Below are 21,597 nucleotides of genomic sequence, written 5' to 3' on the forward strand. Positions count from 1 at the left end.
ATTTAATTTATAGATATTTTGAAAGAAAACCATGTTCATGTCTAAAGAAGACTATAAGGGGAAATGAGTAAGAACCTCTTCCCCCGGGAACCTTTAACCTCTGTGGTTAGAGGTAAGCACTGCTAACATTTTCTTTCAGACCTTTCCAGGAATTTTCTATGCACATATCTGTGTACATTTTCTTTTTTTCACTTAGCCATTTATCCTTTTTATCTTTCCATATCAGCACATAAAGTGCTACTGTATCTTTTCTAATGACTGCACAAATATGAGTGTAACATTATCCAGTCCCCTGTTGTTGGACATTTAGATAGGTTTCTAGAGACTTTTAAATAAACAATTATATTATGGACATGTATCTATATTTATCTTTGCATATTTTTCCATACTGATAGGGCAGATTTCTAGCTGGGGTATTTCTGGGTCAAATCATGTGTGCCTTTAACATTTTTGTAGGTTTTTACCAAATTGTCATCTCCAATGTAGGCTTTATATTAACAAAATAACATGTGAGAGACTAAACAGATTGTTTACGCTTTAAAACTCACATCAAATTCCAAGATGTCATGGAATCAACTTCTGCTCTGTGAGCATAAAATGACAATTTACAAAAGATGAGCATTTTATTCTACACAAATATTTTACTCTTGGGCCAGGCTTACATTTGCCCACTTATATTTTCAAGTTAATGACATATGACTGATCTGTATTTCCCCAAGGCTTAATTAAAAAAAATTTACTAATGCTTAAAATAATGGATTTGATTAATTCTTTGTTCTACCCCTTGGCTCAGGCTGTTTATTCCACCCAGAAAATTCATCTCACACCAACCTTGCTTATCTAAATTCTACCTACTGTTTATGGTTTATTTCAAATGATACCTTCTCCATCTAAATGATGTTTCCTTCCTCAGAACTTTCGGTGCCTCTATTTAACCCTTTATAGTAAACATTTTACATTTATAAGTCCCTGAAAATGGTAGCTATCATTGTTAGTTGGCTCTGGATCTCTCCAGTTCTATAAATGTTCTTATCCTTATATGTCTACACTTACCTCCTCTATGGATTGATTTAGTTCAAACTACCTATTCAATATCGTGATACTACTTTTATTATTTTTTAAAATGTTCTAAGTTTTAATTTTTAATGTCAACTGGTAAAATAATATTTTTATCCTAAAGTTCCAGAATTCTTAATACAGCAGAAAATGATTTTAAAATGTCTCTTTAAAACTCAATTCATAAACAAACACAACTTTAAAAACTGAGCGTTAAATCTGAAAGATACTGGCAAGGGTAGCCTGGATGCTATCATATTAAAGGCCTTTGGAGGCAGGCTAGCATAGTTTACACGCCATTGGACCTATTTATAGCACTGACTCCTTTTTGCAATGTCAACTGTAACGTTATACTTATTTTAAGCCTCAGTATCTCAAATATCAGCCTCTACTAGTTGTACAGTTCTCCCTTATTTGATACCAGAGAGCCCAATGGAGCCTTCTGAAGTACCTAGTCAGATTAGCAAAGATAATTTTTTAGAAGTCCCTACTTTATCTGATTCTCTTTGTGAAGATGAAGAAGTTAAAATTACCTTCAATCCTAGTTTCTCCCCTCAGCCAAGTAGACGAGGGTCTGATTCTTCTGAAGACATGTACCTGGACACCCCAACCTCAGGTATTAGAAGAGTTTCATTTGCTGACAACTTTGGATTCAATCTTGTATCTGTTAAAGAATTTGATTGCTGGGACTTACCAAGTGTTTCAACTAATTTTGACTTAAGGAAGGACACTGAAGAATATGTTTTATCTCCACTATTTGACTTGCCTTCAAAAGAAGATCTTATGCAACAACTTCAAGTACAGAAAGCAATACTGGAGTCTGCTGAATGTCTTCCTGGGTCTACAAGCATGAAGGGTATTATTCGAGTTTTGAATGTTTCTTTTGAGAAATTAGTGTATGTGAGAATGTCCTTAGATGACTGGCAGACACATTATGACATTTTGGCAGAATATGTTCCTAATTCATGTGATGGTGAAACTGACCAGTTCTCCTTTAAGATTTCACTGGTTCCTCCTTATCAAAAAAATGTCAGTAAAGTTGAATTTTGTATACGTTATGAAACTTCCGTTGGTACATTTTGGTCAAACAATAATGGCACAAATTATATATTGGTTTGTCAAAAGAAAGAACAAGAACCGGAGCCTGTAAAACCACGGGAAGAAGTTCCTAATAGACAAATAAAAGGCTGCTTAAAAGTAAAATCAAGGTGAGAATATATCTTACATTCTTTACTACTCATAATCTTAAAGTTTTAAATGTCAGTCTTTATTTCATGTGTTGTAAGGAATAGCCATTCTGTATAAAAACATACTGCTTGCTGTATAAAAAACAGTGGTGCCATGCTTTAACAAGCTCAATGCTTTTCAGATAATAACACTGTATTATCTCTTCTCCAAATGTGAGAAAAAATGTGGGTACAATGCAATAGATTTAAGAAGGGTAGGGCAATGTGTATATTATTAAATACTTGCCTAATGAGTTATAAATTACTCATGTTCAAACCATGAAATCTAGATTCCTCACATATACAAACTATTTACTTTGACTTTTAAAGTATATTTATTTTCAGGATTTTTAAATGTATATGACCTTGAAACAGTTTTGATTAACATAAAACTGTATTTCAGTAAATACTTCGTGCTCAGAAATTTGTAGACTTTCCCCAAAAGCTGCAACAAACTTCTTAATGACTGATTGAGTCACAGAGGGATGTCTGAAGTGATACATGTTAAGGTAAATCATAAGAGATATGATTTTAATGATAAACTAACAGAAAGACGTAAGTATATTAATAATATATAAATTACACATAAAATTTCATAATTCTAACAAAATGTATCATTATGGAACACAAATTAGTATACTTTAGTAAGTAAATGGAGCAGAATAGAAAATGACCCAAATATAAATAAGGATATTCAACTATATAGATTAGAGATTTGGGATGTGACCCCTCATTAGTAACCCTGCTCTCCTGTTAATGTAAAAAATAAAGAAAACTGGCATTCAGCTGTCTCTATAGTGCAGCGTTGGCTAATTTCCATGACACTAGGTTAGTAGATAAAACATTCAGGAGGAGTTAGACTCCTCCTGTGCCTCACAGAGTCCCCACAGGAAAGTCCACAGTGCTCCACCAGCCACAGGCAAGTGTCTGATTGTCCTCTGAGTGCTCCATTCTAACTGTCCCCAAACCCAAAGATTGTAGTGACTGCACCAGAAATAGTGTAATATGATGAAAAAGGATTTGTACTAGGAATTAAGACACCCTGATTCTAATTCTTTAAATGGAATTTAATAAAAAAAATAAGGTATGATATTGGGAAATTTTTAATCTCTTTATGCTTTAATGGATAAAGCAGTAAGTAATACTACCAAATGTTTTGTTCCAATGCATTCACAAACTAAACGTAGTACAGGTGAAAGCAATTCAAACATATGAAATGTTTTTATTTTAATTTTCTTTTAAAATTATTTGAAAGATTGGCTGAATCAAGTTTGTGAATTATGCCAACATTTTTAGTCTAAATCAAACTTTATCAGATTTTAACTGGTGCTGTTACAAAAGATAATATAATCATAATCTGCAAATAGGCTAAAATAATAATTTTGATGCTTATGAAAACACTCAGTAACAAATTAGCTATACAAAGAAAATAAGTTCAACATTATTTAGCAAACTAATTTATATACATAAATACATATATATATTAAATACTTTACAAATGATATAATTATCAGTAACTATCCATTAAACATGCTGCAACCTGCTGTATATGTTACAGAAAACAGAACCTAGAAAAGGCACAGCTCATTAAAGAAGCAGTGTTGAACTCAGTGGATTTTTCTGCAAATTAAAAGTGCAGCATTAGAATCACAAGCAACCCATGCTGAACTATGGTTTACATAAGGGATTACTTCGCTAGAACAAACTTGACTTCATACCAAGACAAAGACTGGACAACTGATAAGCCTAATCTTCTACCTCAGTCATGATATTTTTGGAACTTCTCCTAGTTGAAGATGTATATAACTATATATATCCACACACACATTTGTATTCAGAACAGTAATCATTGGATTCATAGCGGACACCATTCAAGTTTTAATATTGCTTTGGGGAAAAACCTGAGAAGAACTAAATCACAAAATGGTCTAAAGGCCTGTAAAATTTCCTAATGAGTTATAAAAATGGAAAAAATCTCTCTCCTTCAAAACCACAAATACATTTTCTGCACTTCTATAACTTAAAAATGACCAACATAATTCAAACCACATTTTGAAAAAAGCATTTGCCTCTGGAGAAGGCTTTTTGTGCTGAGTTTCAGTCCAACATGAATTTTTACATCTGATTTATATACCACTCAAAATGGAGTGTATAAAGGAAATCCTGACAGATCCTTAGAACAGCATGTGCCATAATAGAATATTTATACAGCTTTTCCATGATATAATTTATATGCAATGGGGTTTCAAATATTCCTAAAACTCACCCAAGAGAGCATTATCAAATTTCTAAATGAATATTGCAGTTGGACTTTATTGTAAAAAATTTGGTTAGAGAAAAATAGCACACCTTATTAGCGTTATTTTACAAAATGTGTACTTGGCTAAAAATAAAAATGAACTAATACTTATTTTACCCAAAAATTATAGCCTCTAAAATATCCTCCTCCCTCCAAATATTTATAGATTCTAAATGTATCTTTTTTGAGCATTTCCACTCTTTTTGCGTAGCTTAATTTGGAAGTTATTTCTTTCAAAAGATGAAAACAAAAGACAATGTATATCAATTTTTGCTTCATACATGCAAGTAGATTAATAATAGTGTGTAATATAAGTCAGAGTTAAAATGAAAATTAGGCAGCCCTACTATAGACAGTAACATCTAACTTTAATTCCTCTTAATACCAAAGTTAATTTGCTATCAGGGTCCCTGAGATTACATCTTCTGAAAGTGTCAATAATCCCTTCTAATAAGTATAGAATGAACTGTGGGAACACATTTAGGTAGGATTTCTTATGTGTCAATCACCCACCCAGGCATTATGTTTTCTCTATGGAGATTATTCTCTGGTTAGAGTTTGCAAATCTTCACATTGGTGTAGATTGTCTATTTTCTTTTGATGCTTGATAGTCTATCCACTTTGGACAGAAAGAAATATCTAGAGGGAGAGGAAAGCAGAGTTTGCAACTCATAGGCATGTGACTGAGAGTGACCCAAAGTTATTTAATTGCACTGAAAGGCACGTATCACGAGACACCTGTCAAGTGTCACTATATACGCAGCACTGGAGTGTGTGTGCTAGCAAACAAACTAAGCAGATTTATGATCTGTATCCCATGGGATTTATTTAAAAATCAACAACAAAGAATGACATATAAATCATATTAAGTAAACATAGGTAAATAAGGTAAAAATAGCATGCAGAAACAGTATAACCTCAAAGTTAAAGTGATGGGCTTCAGAGTTAAACATATCTGAGTTTGAGTCCAAGCTCCACCACATCTTAGCTGTGTGAACTTAAGCGAGTTAAGCTTGGTTTCTTCATCTGTTAATTGAGAATAGCAGTAGCTCTATCTCACAAAAGTTGTTGAGATTTCCGTGAGGTAATACATATAAACTTTTAGCATAGGGTCTGGCACATAATAAGTTACCAGTAAATGATAACTGCTATAATGACAATGCTAATTCTAGGTTTAGGTGTATCTGAAAAACTCTAGCAAAACTCAAGCTGCACCAAAGACTCCTCTCCTTTTTCCTTTTAGAGTTCCTAAATTTTTAGCTTTGGAGAGCTGTTTCTTTGTCTCTTGTAGGATTTTAATCAACAAGAAAAACTAGTTGGACTGTAAATTTTCTTGAGATATGTGTCAACTTATATCTATAACATCTTAAAGCTGGAAGAGAACTTAGTGACTGTTAAAATTTCAACATTTAATAGAAGAAAAAATGAAGAACCAGACTGAAGGTGGTAAAAAAAAAAAAAAGGCATTCATTTTGGTATTGAACAGACATGCATTTTAATCCCAGTAAAATATATGCTTAATAGCTATGTGGCTGTGGGCATATTATTTTACTTCTTCGCCTGTCAAACAGGGATCATGATGCCTCATATTGTGATGATTAAATTAAATAAAATGAGATCATGTCTTTAAAGCTTCTAGTAAAGTATTGGGCACTTATAAAGTTATCATCAAAAGCTAACTATTATAATTGTCATTATTATTATCAAATCTTGTTCAGCTAACTAATTTCCTGATTCTTGGACTTGCATTATTTCTCCAGACATCATCAGTTTCCTTATTCAGTTTCCAAAACTCATTCAGCAAATGTTTATTGAGAGTCTGTGTGTCAGATCCTGTGTTATTAGGCAGCCGTATCCAACTGAGACACGTGGCTGGAGTCAGGAGCCTGTGAAGAAATGAAGAGGTCCCACGGGAAAAGGCCTCGCAGGGCAGAGAAAAGACAGTGGGAGAAATAAAACACCAAAACAAAGCCCAGATTCTCTGGGTATACAATGGAAGCTGCAGATAAAAAATGAAATAGGAACAATTTACATTTTAGGTTTTCTAGAATATGTGATCTATAACTGGCACTGTGTACTGGCCAGAGGAGTGGTCTTCTCAGAACCTTATGTTTTTTTCTCCCCTACCTCCTGCTAAATATATGTACCCAACGGTTGGGTGCATAGGTTGATCGTGTCTGGTTTTGAATTTTATTAAGTGAAACCGATTTATTATTTTAAGGAAAGAAATTGCATGATGTAGGCATTTGATGGTATTTATAATGTGGCCAGGTGAATGCAAATAAAGCCCTCAGTGACTTTAATGCCAAAGGAGAAAATTGATCAGTTCTTAATTTTTGGACTTGAGGAATAGAACCAGGCACATTCAGGAAAAGGAAAGAGAGAAATCTTTTCAAAGTACGTTCTTAAGAATACAGAGAGTTTGTCTTTCAGGGTGGTAAAATCATTAAAATGAGGCCAAGAAAAACACTGGGAAATGGGGCATAAGATATGGCCATGTTGCGTGTTCCATTCAGAGCTGTTATATTGTGAGACTTCCTTAATTTACACGTACAGTGTAATCTGGGGTCCTGGAAATAGTCCAAAGAGGTGTAAATAGCCCCACGAGGCCTTTGGTATCTAATGTATTCCATAACTAACTCGTTTTGAGTCCACACTAATTGTGGAAGCTGGGTCTGTTTAAGGGTGGGGACCTCTGGCAAGGCCATATGGAAACATAAAACACAGCTGCACAGGGCCCATCAAGAGGGTGTTTGGAAGCAGCCAGCTGGTTGACAGCGAGGAGCCAACTGGCTTCGAGTTTCCTCGGAGATCCACTAAGGCTTCGTGGCTTCCTGGTTTTGGGGAAATCCATACCCCCATGATCCCAGGCTTTTCCTAGCACAGTTTTGAAACTTTTCTGAGAGAAGAGGAACAAGAGGATATCCTCATTCAGGGTTTCTCTCAAGCTCTAGCTAAAAGGAGTCACTGTGAATGCCATCCCGCAGATGGATCCTCTGGGATCTCTGTGAGTCTAACCTCCCCACCTGAAGCCCATCTGCAGCCTGTAAAACTCGAGCACGGCCCAAGAACTCTGAGCCAAAAATGATCCAGGGAAAAAAAAAAAAAAAGATGATGGGGATGGTATCATTGTGAAGTGGGCCAACTTAGTTTTTCACCTTCCTCCAATCCTGCTAGCTGTGACTCTTGTCCCTGTTTCAAGTTTTTATCCCAATCCCTCAACATAACATAGGGAATAATGTAGGGAAAGTGACCTCAAAGGCAGACACCTGGGGTGGGCCCAACTGCCCAGTGCCCTGTCAGACTTAAGAGACCTTCTACACTCTGACACCTCAATTTGTAACCTTGCCTAAAATGTGTATGTTTATGTGTGTGTATGCGCATGTTTATGTGTATGCACGCACACACGCGCGCACACACACACGTACATATGCTTTCCCCTCTTAAATGCAGACACCTCTAGGGTGGCAGAGGCTATCTCTACTATACCCATTGGGGTCAGTTGTACGGAGGCAATTTGAGTTTGGATTGAGACAGTGGTAGTGGATAATTTTAGAGCAGAGAGCATTATAGGGTACAGGCAGATTTTAGTACTTAGTTGTGTGGTAAGGGCTCTGTGGGAGTATGAGGACTCTGGGGGTTTGGAGTGTGTATGTGCATTGGTGGTTGTGAATTCTAAGAGCAGTGAAGCGTAATGGAAACAGCAAGGGCTTTCAAGTAAGGCAAAGCCTTTGGGCTTCAATTTTAAGTAATTACTCTCTCTTGAATCTGGATAAATTATATTTTGTATCAATTTTATTCAGGTGGAAAATAGGGATAATAATTTCTACTGCCACTGTTTTTTAAAGGGCTGAACTAGTAAACTGGTCTGTAGTGTTTTAATCCAAAAGTCAGAGAAGAGAAGACCCATCATCACCTGGATTTTCGTAAGGGGGAATGATACCGCTATGACAAGGACCACACATTACCAGTACCGATAGACCAGGGGCAGCCCAGTTGGTTGACAGCAGGCTACAGCTCTCCCAATCCTGCTACTTTAGCTTGAGTTCTGAATATTGGCGATATTATTATTGCAGTACTTCCTCTGGGAGCCAGAGAAGCAAAGGAGACTTTATTTGCAAAATTAGAAATTTAAAAGTACTTCAGAAGATAAACTCAGCTTATTTTTCAATCCTACCTAAAAAGATGGCAGTATTAGAAGTCTTGAAAACCTCTTAGGCAAATAATGAATAAGTTAGAAAAATAGTTACACTATTTTCTAGACATCTAATTTTTTAAATGAAATTTCATTCAAGAACATAACTGTATAAATAAGATGTTGAAAAGAAATTTTGAATGAATTTGTAAAAATCAAATGTACTGTAAAGCAGCTGAGATTTAAATTGGTTCAAAGTCTATCCTTTTGTAAAACTGGTTAATACTATGTCTACAAGCAGATATCATCTGAATATATGTCAGATCTCTTGACTCTGTGTATGTGTGTACAATTTTAACTAAGAGCTTTTTTTTTCTAATCAATGAATATATACAGAAGACTGGTGCAGCCATTCCAGTTGATAATTTATTTAGGGAATTAAACATAGGGAGTGGTGTAATGATACCTAGTTACACTCAACTAACTCATCCTTGACGTACTGTTTTCTTCAGTGGGAAACACACGCACACAAATGTATATGTGAGCTTTTCATTTAAACTTTATTTCTTCTGTGTGTGTGTGTATAATACATATAATAAAGATAGTCTTCAGATAGTTCATATTTTAGCTGGTATTTTATATTTTCTATATTAGTAATATCTCATTCGAAGCTAACTTAGGTAAACCAAGTTCAGTTTTTAGACAATGGCAATTATGTGAACATTCAAGGCAATATTTGCAGATCTCAGAAAACCCATTTAGTTCAACAAGACTCCTAGTTCTATTGTCTGTTTATCCATACTATGAGATGTGCTTTTGACCTCTCGTTGCTTTGTTACACTTCCTTTAAATTACCAATATTTCTGGTAATATTTTCCATGGAATATCTACTTCTAAGGCACAAAATGACACAACTCTTCCTAAATGACAGTGTTTTTGTTTGTCATTATTACATATGATATGATTTATTTATAGGCAAAGAAATGAACACATAGCAAAAGACTGTTTATCAGGTATTTTTGTGTCTGGAAGGAATAGGACTTTTGCCATACTGCTCTCTCTATCAGCTTAGTCAGAATGTTTACAATGGTGGCATTTCTAGGCAGTCCCTATCCATGGACTATTTTTTTTAGACCTTCGCATTAAAGTTCATCATTTGTAATTTTATATTTTAATATGTAGTTTTATTCCTTTATGAAAAATCCAAAAATCATTTTACTATAAAGCACTTCAGTCAATACTCATGCTCTTTTCAAAGAAGGTCATTTACTACACTTACACCATTGTTTTAAAAACAATTTGTGAGACTGCATTTAGCTGACCGTAACAGGCAGAATGATGGGAAAAAGTATTTGGATTAACTTGGTTAAATTCCAGAAATATATCCCTTTAATCCTGCAAAGTAGTTATTATAGATGAGAAACTAAAACTAAGACCCTGACATTCAGGCTTTTCAAGCTAACCCTTGACAAAACTGGGATAGAGCTGATTCTGATTTCAAAACCACCTTCCCATTCACGACTGATGCAGCCTCACTGACATATGTGAACAATTAAGAATATTAAATCTCAATAATGTAGTGGACCCTCAACACATTGCAATGTAAATAAATACTTGGGAAGCTCCTCAGAGTTTATGAATATAATACAATGACTGTAGTTGGATTTTTTTGGCTTCTGAAGCTATTGGAGTTTAACAATGCTCTGTTAAAAGATTCCAATTTGCATGTAAATATGAACAGAGCCAAAGGTTTATTTTTACACCTTTCCATCATTCGGACTCTAGCTCCTCCGCCTGTCTTCACAGTTTCTATTCCAGTCACTTGCCTGCCTTGAAAATGTTTTTTTCATGTCTCTGATAATCCCATTCCTGCCATCCACCAAAGACCAGCTCAATTTTCCTTCTTCCTTGAGGCTTTCCTGCTATCTCTAATTTATTCAGATCCTTCCTTTCTCTAAGCTTAGCATTTAAGGCCTGTGTCATTCATGTACTACACATTCAAATATTGCCTTTATTTTTTTCACTTTTAAAAAACCTCTTGTATGTGTGTGCTTCTTTCGAACTGGATTGCAAGTTACTCGAGGTCAGGAATGGTGTATTAGTTTTAGTATTATTCTTCACAGTGATTAACACGGGATTTTTCATATAAAAAACTTTGGAGAAAATCTATTAATGGCAACTGGTTTTCTCACTGATAACCCTGAGGGTAGGTAAAATACAGAGGTACCTTCTGAATAATTAAATAATGAATTATGTTTATTATAGATTTAATGATGAGTGCTTTTATTGTTTTCATGATCTTTATATATAAGGTGCCTGCTGAACATTTCCATCTGGATAGCCAGGTGGCAAATTAATTACCTTATGTCTCAAACCAAAGTTACATACCCCCTGATTCTAGTTCCCTTTCTTTTACCCTGTATTTTGTTTAAAGTCATAATCATTATTCTTGTCATGCAAATAAGAAGTTTCAAGATCATAACTGATTTCTCTTTTGTCAACTACTATTAATTTTACATCCATATTATATTCTGTGGTCATGGAGGTAATGGTTGTTTATTTGATCAGAAATAAAAATTATTTGAAAAATTAAGAACAGAATAGAATGTAGTAATAAAAAGACTACATTTTCATATAAAAACAACAGATAAAAGAGATTTTTGTCCCTGCAATAACTGTATTTTTGTTGTCTAAATTGACTCAAAATTAAATAATTGAACACATTAACCATTGTAACATCTTGTAGACAATCTAATTTTAGATGGTTTTTTTAGTAACAAACATATCAATGAAAAATCAAATCGAGAAATAAATTAATATATTCTGCTATAGAATAATTATTCAGTCCTTTCTTCTTTCCTACGGTTTCTAAAGAGCTGATTCATTGAGTCCCTAAAATTTTACTCTTCAGTAATGTCAAGTAATTTTAGCATCTCACATAAAAGAAACATTCACTGATCAGCCTTTGGCCTCCTTCATATCATGATTCAGACCAGTGGGACCAGAACCAGAAAAATCCAGTGGGCTGAAAAATGAAAGACCAAGGCTCATATTCTATATCCACAGATGAGAATTGATTCATTCATTCTTTCTTCCTGCCAGAGCCAGGACCAAGGCCAGTGCTCACGATAGCCTGATGTAGATGCTCACATGGTCCTCACTGATGCTCAGACCCGTGGACACTCTACCAGTTGTGTGCCACTGGCATCTCTAGCTTGAGATTGGAAAGAGTCTTGGTCTTTCCCTACATGAAACTAAAATAAACAGAAACAATTAAAGGCTAGTAATAAAATGCATCTAAATTTTTAAACTTAAGACCTACAAAAAGGTAGTGTGATGTAGTATCTGCTACACTGTATTAAGTACTATTTAATTGTTTAATTTTGATATAATTTTAGATTTTTAGAAAAGTTACTGGAAGAATAGAGAATTTTCGTATTTGTGTATATATTAAATAAAGGTTTTAAACTGTGTAACAGAGGGGGCCCATTGCATTGATTCTGGAGGCAGAAGTTTTTACTTTTGAAAACTTTAACAATGGTACCTTTCCAGTAACTGATTACTAATTTTACTGAATACAAATATAAAACATTGGTGGGAGAAGGAAGGAATAGTGTCCAATTTGTTAAATAATACGAAATCATAACTAGATAGGAAGAATAAGTTCTAGTGTTCTATACGACTGCAGGATGACTATAGTTAATACTGATACATAGTTTCAAATATCTAGAAGTTTAAGTTTCCAACACAAAATAATAATAAATATTTGTGATGATGGATATACTATTATTAGTTACCTTAATCTGATTACTATATATGTATTGAAAAATCACTATGTACCCCATGAATGTGTACAATTATTGTCAATTATAAAGCTAAAATTTAAAAAAAATCTAAAAAAAAACCCCAAAAGATTTTATGAAAATATTAACAAATTCTAATGGAATAGTATCATCATCAGACATATTATAATGCTTTTAAAGCTTTTAAAATTATACTTTGATGACAATAAGAATTGGAAACAAACATACATATCTTAGGAAATTAGCACAGAGTCTAAGTAGCCATGTATTCTATATGGCAAAAGTAATTATAAATCCCATCGAGAATGATATATCAATTAACTCTTACATCACTATTCTTGATTAATTTTATCAGTTTTTATTAAGAGTTTTACTAAAATTTTCCTAATACCTTTAAGAATTTTATTGTACAAAACCTGAAGTCTCCACCTAAAGTATAAGTGTAGTATTGAGGTAGATAATGCATGACATTTTAAAATATTTTATTTTTCACTTGCTTAGAATAAGTGTTTCAAAGAAAATAGCTACAAATTAAAATTTTATCATGTACATTTTGTTGTTTTTACACTTTCAATATACAAATTTGGGTTAAGTCTCATATTTGTATATTGAAATGTAAAAATATTGTGAGATTGAATTAAATACAAAATATTGTGAGATTGAATTAAAAATTTTCTGAGATAGGATGAGCTGTTGCCTGGACAATATTGAGGAATACTCTTTTTAATACAATAGAATATACTTATCATTGACAAATTGTGATCACTGAGGAAATTAAGTTTTTTTGAAACTCTTTTCAAAATTATGCTGACTTGATTATAAAGGATATTTTTTTTTCTCTGTCTGAATTTCTTCAATTCCTGGGGAATTCTTTGACCACTTATGATAACTTTGGACCAATTTCCTTTCATTTTTTAAATTTTATATCTGAAGATCTGTAACATTTGTTAGAACCTGGCTACAAAACCAAGATGGCCTCTCATCTCTTGTTTGATGAACCGCTTGAAGCTCTGACTCCGGTAGGGAAAAAGCGGTACCCTGAGGGTACCCCCGGGGTACAAATGTTTAGGTTACATATACTGCCTTTGCCCCACCTGAGTCAGAGCTACAAGCCTGTCCATCCCCTAGACTGTACACCGCACCCATTAGGTATGAATTTAACTGTAGCCTTTTGACAACTTTACTTATATGGTATTTTACCATGTTTATAAGTTAACTTGTTCTTTATCAATTTAGAAATTTCTATTTATATAAACTTAAAGAATATATGCTTTAAATCTTTCTATTATTACTTCTTAAATGATATAATCTTATCTCTAATTAGATCACATTTATACATTATAGTAAGCAGGGCCACTCCCATTTCACATAAGAAGAAATTTAGGCAAATGGGATTTATTGGGTGAGGTCCAGGAAATATATAAGAAGAGAAGCTGGGTTTGTGAAGTAAGGTCTCTAACTCCTTATTTCTATGAGACATAGTGCCTTAATAAATCAATTCTTCATAACGAACTTGTGGAGTAGTTATGTTACATTAAACTCTATTAGGTAGCATCTTTTTCAAGTAAATATTTGGTTAAGTGATAATACTTGTATACGTGAGAAGTTAGCTATGGATATAGGATGGGCCAAATAGAATGAGACATACCAAGAGGAGTTCAAAGGAGACAGAGAGCAATAGACATTAGAGAAATGATTATACCGAAGGCTACCCTGATTAGTGACAGCACCACAGAAGAATTGAACCTGACCTGAAATGGTAAAATTTGTGTAGGTGGAAAAGGAGCAGGAGAACATTTACAGAGAATAAAAATATACTTGTGGAAATGGCAGCAAAAAGAATAAGTTGAAGATTTTGTTAGTCAATCAGACTTCCTGAAATGGAAGAAAATGTGGGAGTTAATCTTGAAAAACAAGGTTGAAAAAGAATTGTACAGTCTTGCTAGGCTGAAGATTTTGTACTTTAGTGTCTATGCTCAAGGACAAAGTATTATTTTAGTTGTATTAATACTCCAGAAAGAGTATGCTGGATAAATTAGAATGGAGAAAAATGAATGATCTAGTTCACTAACTATAAAAACAAAAATTCAATGTTATTGTAAATGTTGAGTATAATTTCCCCAATTTTTTCTCCTAAGATGTTTTTCATTAATAATGTTATGTGAATGGTCCCTCATTGCCTTAGAAATTTCTTATGACATTTATGAACACAATCATACTTATGATTGTGTTTTGGGCACGCTATGGTTTAAATAATTGTTTCTATGTTCATAACCATTTTTTCTTACTATTTTTCTGAATATGTTGGTATTTTAAAACATAGATTTAATACTTTTATCACAATCAATATTAATTATTGAATTCTACTATAGGTTGTTTTTAACATATATAAGCAGAGCTATATTAGGTCATTAAGTATGAAATGTCCGACTTCCTTAAGTGCTAAGTTTGACAGTTGATATCTCTGACATTTTCACTTTGACACTTCTTATTTTATTTTTATTGTGAAGGTACATAGTCATTATTTCAAATGCATGGTTTTTGGCTTGTGATTATTTTTCAAATTTTTTTGAACAACTCTTGTGAAACCATGGATAAGGCAAACATTCATGTTATTTTTTAATATGAGTTCCATTGTAGAACCAATGCTGCACAGACAGCTTGAAATATCAGTGAAGTGTTTGGGAAGGTGGTGACTAATGAACATATAGTATGTAGATGGTTCCAGAAGTTTTGTTGTGGTGATTTTAATATTGAAATTGAGCCACGTGGGAAACCTGAGACCAAGGTGGATAATGATGAGCTGAAAGCTGTAGTGGAAACAAATCCATCTCAACCTATGCATGAATTAGCAGCAAGGTTTGATGTTATTATTCCAAAAGCATTGCACCATTTGAAACAAATCAGCAAGACAAAGAAGCTGGATAGATGGGTACCTCATGATTTAAACGACCGTCAGAAGAGAACTCGTCTTGGAGCTTGCATTTCTTTACCGTCATGACATAAAGTCATACCATTTCTACACTGTATTGTTATGTGTGATGAAAAATGAATTCTTTCTAACAATTGCAAGTGTTCAGCACAATATAAAGATGAAGTGCCAAAACACAGTCCAAAACCAAATAGTCATCACAAAAAGTCTCTTTGGTAGTACAGCACTGGTATTATCTACCACAGCTTCATGAAACCTGGTAAATCAATTACAGCTGATGTCTACTTCAACCACTTGGATGATATGATGAGGATGCTTGCCATTAAGTAGCTGAGATTGGTCAGTAGAGACAGGCCAATCCTCTTGCAAGATGCTTGACCACTTGTCACACAAACAATGCTGCTCAAACTACAGTAGCTGGACTTGGAAATTCTCTGTCAGCCACCATATTCACCAGACCTTGCACCAACTGAATACCACTTTTTCCAGGCTTTGGACCACTTCTTGCAAGGAAAAATACTCAATTTTCAACAAGCTGTGGAAAATGCCTTTTGCGATTTCATCACCACTGGCTTTCCAGGCTTGTTTGCTGCTGGCATAAACAAACTACCATTAAGATAGCAAAACTGTGTTGATAGTTTAGGTGCATACTTTGATTAATTATACTGCATCTTGTTTGAGATATAATAAACTACACCTTTTTTTTTTTGAGACAGAGTCTCACTGTGTTGCCTGGGCTAGAGTGCCGTGGCGTCATCCTAGCTCACAGCAACCTCAAACTCCTGGGCTCAAGCGATCCTCCTGCCTCAGCCTCCCGAGTAGCTGGGACTACAGGCATGCGCCACCATGCCCGGCTAATTTTTTCTATATATTTTTAGTTGTCAGATTAATTTCTTTCTATTTTTAGTAGAGATGGGGTCTCGCTCTTGCCCAGGCTGGTTTTGAACTCCTGAGCTCAAACAATTCACCCGCCTCGGCCTCCCAGAGAGCTAGGATTACAGGCATGAGCCACCGCGCCCGGCCAAACTACACTTTTGATTCAAAGTCAGACAATTCATTTTTAATAGCCTAAATAATAGTAGAAAAACTCTTACTAGGGCTCTTCAGTTTGTACATTGATAAGATGTAAAAAAAAAAATCTGTGACTAGAAGAAATGAATAAAGGATCTTCATTCATTTAACAAATATTTATTGAAAACATATTATGTGCCAAGTACTGTTCTAAGTACTGGGGATACAGCAGCAAAAAATGACAATCCCTGTCCTAGTGTAGCTTACATTCTAATGGAGGGAAAACTAATAATAAATAATAAACATAAAGATAAATAAGTTATGTTAGAAGATGATAAATGCAATTCAGAAAAATAAGCACTTAGAAGCTTAAGTAGAATAAGGCGTATTCTTCCTTCACTTTCTTGAGTGAAAAATGCACTTCACTGAGAAGGTGAGAATTGATCAGAGACTTGAAGAGAGTCAGCCATGGCGATATATGGGAGAAGAGAACTCCATGCTGAAGGAACCAGCCAGTGCAAAAACTCCAGGGGAGAGTGAATAGATGGTTTGAGGAGTGCAAGGAGGCCAGCGTGTGGCTGAAGAGTGAGTGAAGGTGAGCATAGTAGTAGATGCAGTCTGGGAGCTTGCAGGGAACCAATGATGGATAGCTTTACAGTCCATGGGAGGTCTTTATACAAGTGGAGAGGTAGAACAATAGACAAGCTTGTGGTTTGGGAGAGAGTTCAGGGCTAGTAAAAATTTAGGAGTTGTGAGACTGTAAATGATATCTAAAAACATGAGGCTGACAGTTATCACCAAGAATATAATGTATATATAGAAGAGAAAAGGAACAAGGGCTGAGTTCTGGAGAATTCCAACATTAGGAAGTCAGGGACGAGATAAGGAAGCGGCAAAGATGGTTAAAATCAAGAGCCAAGTTGTACAGCACAATTGTTGTTCTCTAAAAGTTATGACCAAAATTGCATCTACAAAACTATTTCAGTTGCCATGAATTGAAAAATCCCTGTCTTTGTGATGTCTTCAGTTTCCAAAAAGTGCCTTTGTGCTTATAAGCTTATTTGTGTTTTTCAACAACCCTGTGATATGGGTCAGGCTGGTGCTATTATCTCCATTGTGACAACTGCAGAAAGAGGATTAAAAAGATTTACATACTTTTCTGAGGTCATAGAATGAGCACGTGGGTTTTGAGGGGACTTGAAAAAGTATTTTTGACACCACCACATATGATATTTCCACTATGCCCTGCCCCACAACCCCGCACTTAACTAAACTATCTAAGACTAGTTTAGTTTGCTTAGTTGGAAAGATAGTCCATAACAAAGGTCTTTGACAGGGAGGGTTACTTTTGTGGTTTTTTAAAAATTATTTTTTAAGAATACTAAAAAAGAAATAAAGCAAAACGCATCTTTTTTTTTTATAATTTTCTTTGCAACATTCTTATCTCAACCCATTTAATTTCATTTCCTTGAGGAGAAGTTGATTTGAAATATAAACTTGTGACTTTTTTCCTACATTACTATGAATATATATATACATAACCTCGCAATTTTTTAAACGAAAGTGAAGTTATGCAATGCATATGTATTGGACTAGAACCTGCTTTGTTTATTCACCAATATGTCATGTACACTGTTTCAGGCCAGTTTGTGGAGTTGGAGGGTCTATTTTAGAATGGGGATGGTGTCCATGTTTGGAAACAGAATGTTGAAATCATGGACCTTCTCCTTCTGTTTTCATTGGATTCTAATGCTCCTTACGTCTCTTGTAGCCCATAGGAATGAGTCATTATTCACAGGGTCTCAGAGTAAGGGAGAGTGCAGAAAAGGCACAGATGAACACATATAATCCACAGTTTGTCTTTGACACCAAACTCTTTGGGGTCCCTTTCTCCTTTCCTCTGGCTGACTTTTGTTCAGATACCCAAATTCTATTCTTTGGGCCCATTTTGTTCCCACCGAAGGACCCAGTTGCTAATTCTGTTTGAGGGATGGTGGAGTCATGTTATAGTTGATCTAATCAAAGAAGAAATTCTACATTTGAGTTATCTAAAAAAAAGCTTTAAGTCATTGTACCTATCATTGTTTTAGTTTTCAGAATGTCTTGATTACCTTGAACATAGATTACTAATAATGTGCATATTGGATAAGTTTATATAAATTGGTACTCATAAGAAGAAAATATTTTCAATAAAATCAGCATGATATATATATGTATATATCAAGCAAACCATTAAAAACTGATGATTCTGAAAGATAGCAAGTGTAATGTTTCAAGTGCCTTCACTTATGTACTATATCAGGCAAAAAGAAAAGACTAGAATATATGTGGTTTTGCTATTTTTATATGAAATATTCTCTCACACATGATAAACTCCAAACACATTAAACTATCAGCATTATCCATGAACTTGCATTTAAATCATTATATTGCAGCTCTACCTTTTCAAAAACTGCCACCTCATCTCTATTACTTTCACCCCAAGACTCTAATTATTTCTTTTATGAGATCTAACCTACTAGCGTCCTTGGTGAAACACTTTACAGCGTTTGCATTTACAGTAATTGTTTGAACAATTAGCCACATAGTCCAATAACTGGAAAACATTTTGCTAGCCCAGGTCTAAATCTTCATAAACATGATCAACTTCATAATAAGCAGTAGTTTTTAACTTAGAAATGATGGATGTTTCTTACCCAAAACAATATCTAGGTTTCCTTTCAGTTAAAAAACAAAAAAAGCAAATTTAAATTCATTGAAGTATGGATAGGTAATCTTCATGATGAATGAAAATTAATTGTATAGACTTAACAGTAGCAGAAATGTGATCCATGTATAATTTACATTCACTCTGGCATGTTTGATTAGGTATACCCCTTTTCTCCTTACCCCCTAGAAAACCTTAATAGCAGAATATTTTTACCGAAGGACTTAATTTCACATTAGCCATGTCTTCATATAGTAAAAGCCGGTGTAAAATAGCAGTGTAAACCAGTCCTTCTCAAACTTCGCTGCACATTAGAAAGGGAAAAATAAGGGACCCATCCCTGGATCCCACTACAAAAACTCTAATTTAATTGGTCTAGGGTGGTCCCAGGCATAGGTATTTTTAAAAGCTCTGCAGATGATTCCAATATGCACAGGGCTTGAGAATGACTGATGTAAACAAAGGACATAAATACTGCTGTTTGGATTTATAATTTAAAATAATACTGAAAATCTTTTAATTAGTCTCTGTATCCCCCAAAAGAATAATGCAATTTAAACAAAGGAAAGTTAGTAAATTCGAACAAAATAACACATTGAAAATGTGGCATGAGAGATTTTTAAGCATGAACTAAGGTGGAACATTGGGATACCAAGAATAAACTTTATAAGCTATTTATTGTTTTGCTCCTTTGACGACTTGGAGAAAAGGCATATTTCCTTGGAGAAAAAGGGCACCTTACACAGCATAGCAAAGTTAATTTTCTTTTTGAATGAAATAAACTTTTAGAAAGTATTCATTTTTTTTGAAGACATTAGTTAAAGTGGTAAGGACAGATCTTAATCAGTGCTACACTATTGCAATAAAGAAGAGGATCTAGTGTGAACTGAACTCAACTTGGATTTGTACAGACGGGACTAGGCATTTTAGAGGGAGAACGACGGAGTAGGGAAGGGAGCAAGTGGCAGCTTGGTGGAGTCAGGAAAGTGAAAAGTGCAAAGTTGGTCTGTATAAAGGCTAACTGGGCTAGCTGTGTCTGATAGCTGGCAATTACTAGAGTTAGGATTCTATCCTTCCACAGAGGCTGGGAAACAAAGGCTCTGTCCTTACTGATGATCACATTTTAATGGAATGGCTTTCAAGTCCTTGAGAAAGACACTACTGAGTTATAGGAGACACATACACATTTCAAAGGGACAGAAAAGGGATTCATAATTGTAAGCCCCTTTTAGTAAATGGTGATCAGGGGACTATCTTTAGGTTTTGGCTAGAACAAACAGTAAATTTTTTTGGACGCCTTGAGCTTTCTCAAGTAGGCACTTTAGGAGGGGCTAGGGTCATCCCAGGAATGCAGCCTTGAGCTATTAAAAACCATGCTAATATTTGTTTAAGTCTTTTAATATGTAGAGAGGTGGTGAAGAAAATGGCTTGTCTTGAGAGGCTATAGTTTCTGTAGACCAAGGTTGAGCCCTAGTCGAGAACAGAGGCCTGAAGATCCAGGCTAGAGTTTGATCAAGGAGAGAATCTTTGTCATTATCATTGTTCCTAAGATCCACCTATACTCATCTTTTAATTCTTTTCATTGAGCATTCGTATCTCTTTAATTACATTGTCCCGTGTTATTCCGTCTGCCTAGAATATTCTTCTGCTCCTTCATCTTCATCTGAGTAACAACATTAAGCCTTCAGCTCTGAGACAAAATGCTTTCTCCTCCAGGAAGACTTCCTTGGCCACGTCTCTTCCCTGAGTTTGGGTTAGTGCTCTTATTGTTTTCCTCTTGTAGGAGTCTATGCTACCCCAATCATGAAACATAAAATTGTGATTTTAAAGTGCTGGTTTGTGTCTATCCTGCATTGGACTGTAAACTTTCTACAGGGAAAATTTGTTCATTCTCAGTCTGTACTAGTGGTTTAACTTCTAGCTAAGTGCCTAGCATATTAGACATTTGTTGAATGAATACATGTTGAATTTTATCCAACATTATTCTGAATTAGCATCATGTCCAACAGGAGGTCTTAGTCATTTTAAACTCACTTGATAGTTAATGTTGACTATAAAGCCCTGTGCTGTCTTGTTAAAAGCGGGGTAGAGATCCCAGTCTTTGTCAACATAACCACGTCTCAGCAGTTTGGCTCTTGCACCTGACTCCTTTGGCAACCCTGGTATGTGACCCAACTTCCTCAGTCAACTTCTTCTTGCCTTTCTGTTTGTATCTGGTCCCCAACTTGTCCTTCTCTAAGCATCATATTGCTCTTACACTAATCTCCAACCATAGTCTCCTTAGTGAAGTCTCCTCACTTCATCTATTTAGGATTTCCTGGTAATGAACTTTGCTCTATTTAATCAGGGATGCAAAAGCCTTCAACTGGGCAAGCCATCTTGGCATTTATGAGCTTCTCCTGAACTCCTCCATTCCCTCAAGTGGGAG

General features: G+C 34.9%; 1 protein-coding gene across 1 annotated transcript in view; it reads left to right on the plus strand.

Moving 5' to 3' along the window:
• The first annotated feature begins 1,425 nt into the window (after nucleotides 1-1,425).
• Nucleotides 1,426-21,597, plus strand: part of PPP1R3A (protein phosphatase 1, regulatory subunit 3A) — a 43,495-nt gene continuing 23,323 nt past the window's right edge. The window contains exon 1 of the mRNA XM_012652770.1: nucleotides 1,426-2,264. Coding sequence (XP_012508224.1) covers nucleotides 1,489-2,264 — 776 coding nt within the window. The 5' untranslated portion in view covers nucleotides 1,426-1,488. The remainder of the gene's footprint in view (nucleotides 2,265-21,597) is intronic.

Source organism: Propithecus coquereli, unplaced genomic scaffold (assembly GCF_000956105.1).
Source record: "Propithecus coquereli isolate 6110/MARCELLA unplaced genomic scaffold, Pcoq_1.0 Scaffold4, whole genome shotgun sequence".
In the NCBI taxonomy this organism is placed as follows: Eukaryota; Metazoa; Chordata; class Mammalia; order Primates; family Indriidae; genus Propithecus; species Propithecus coquereli.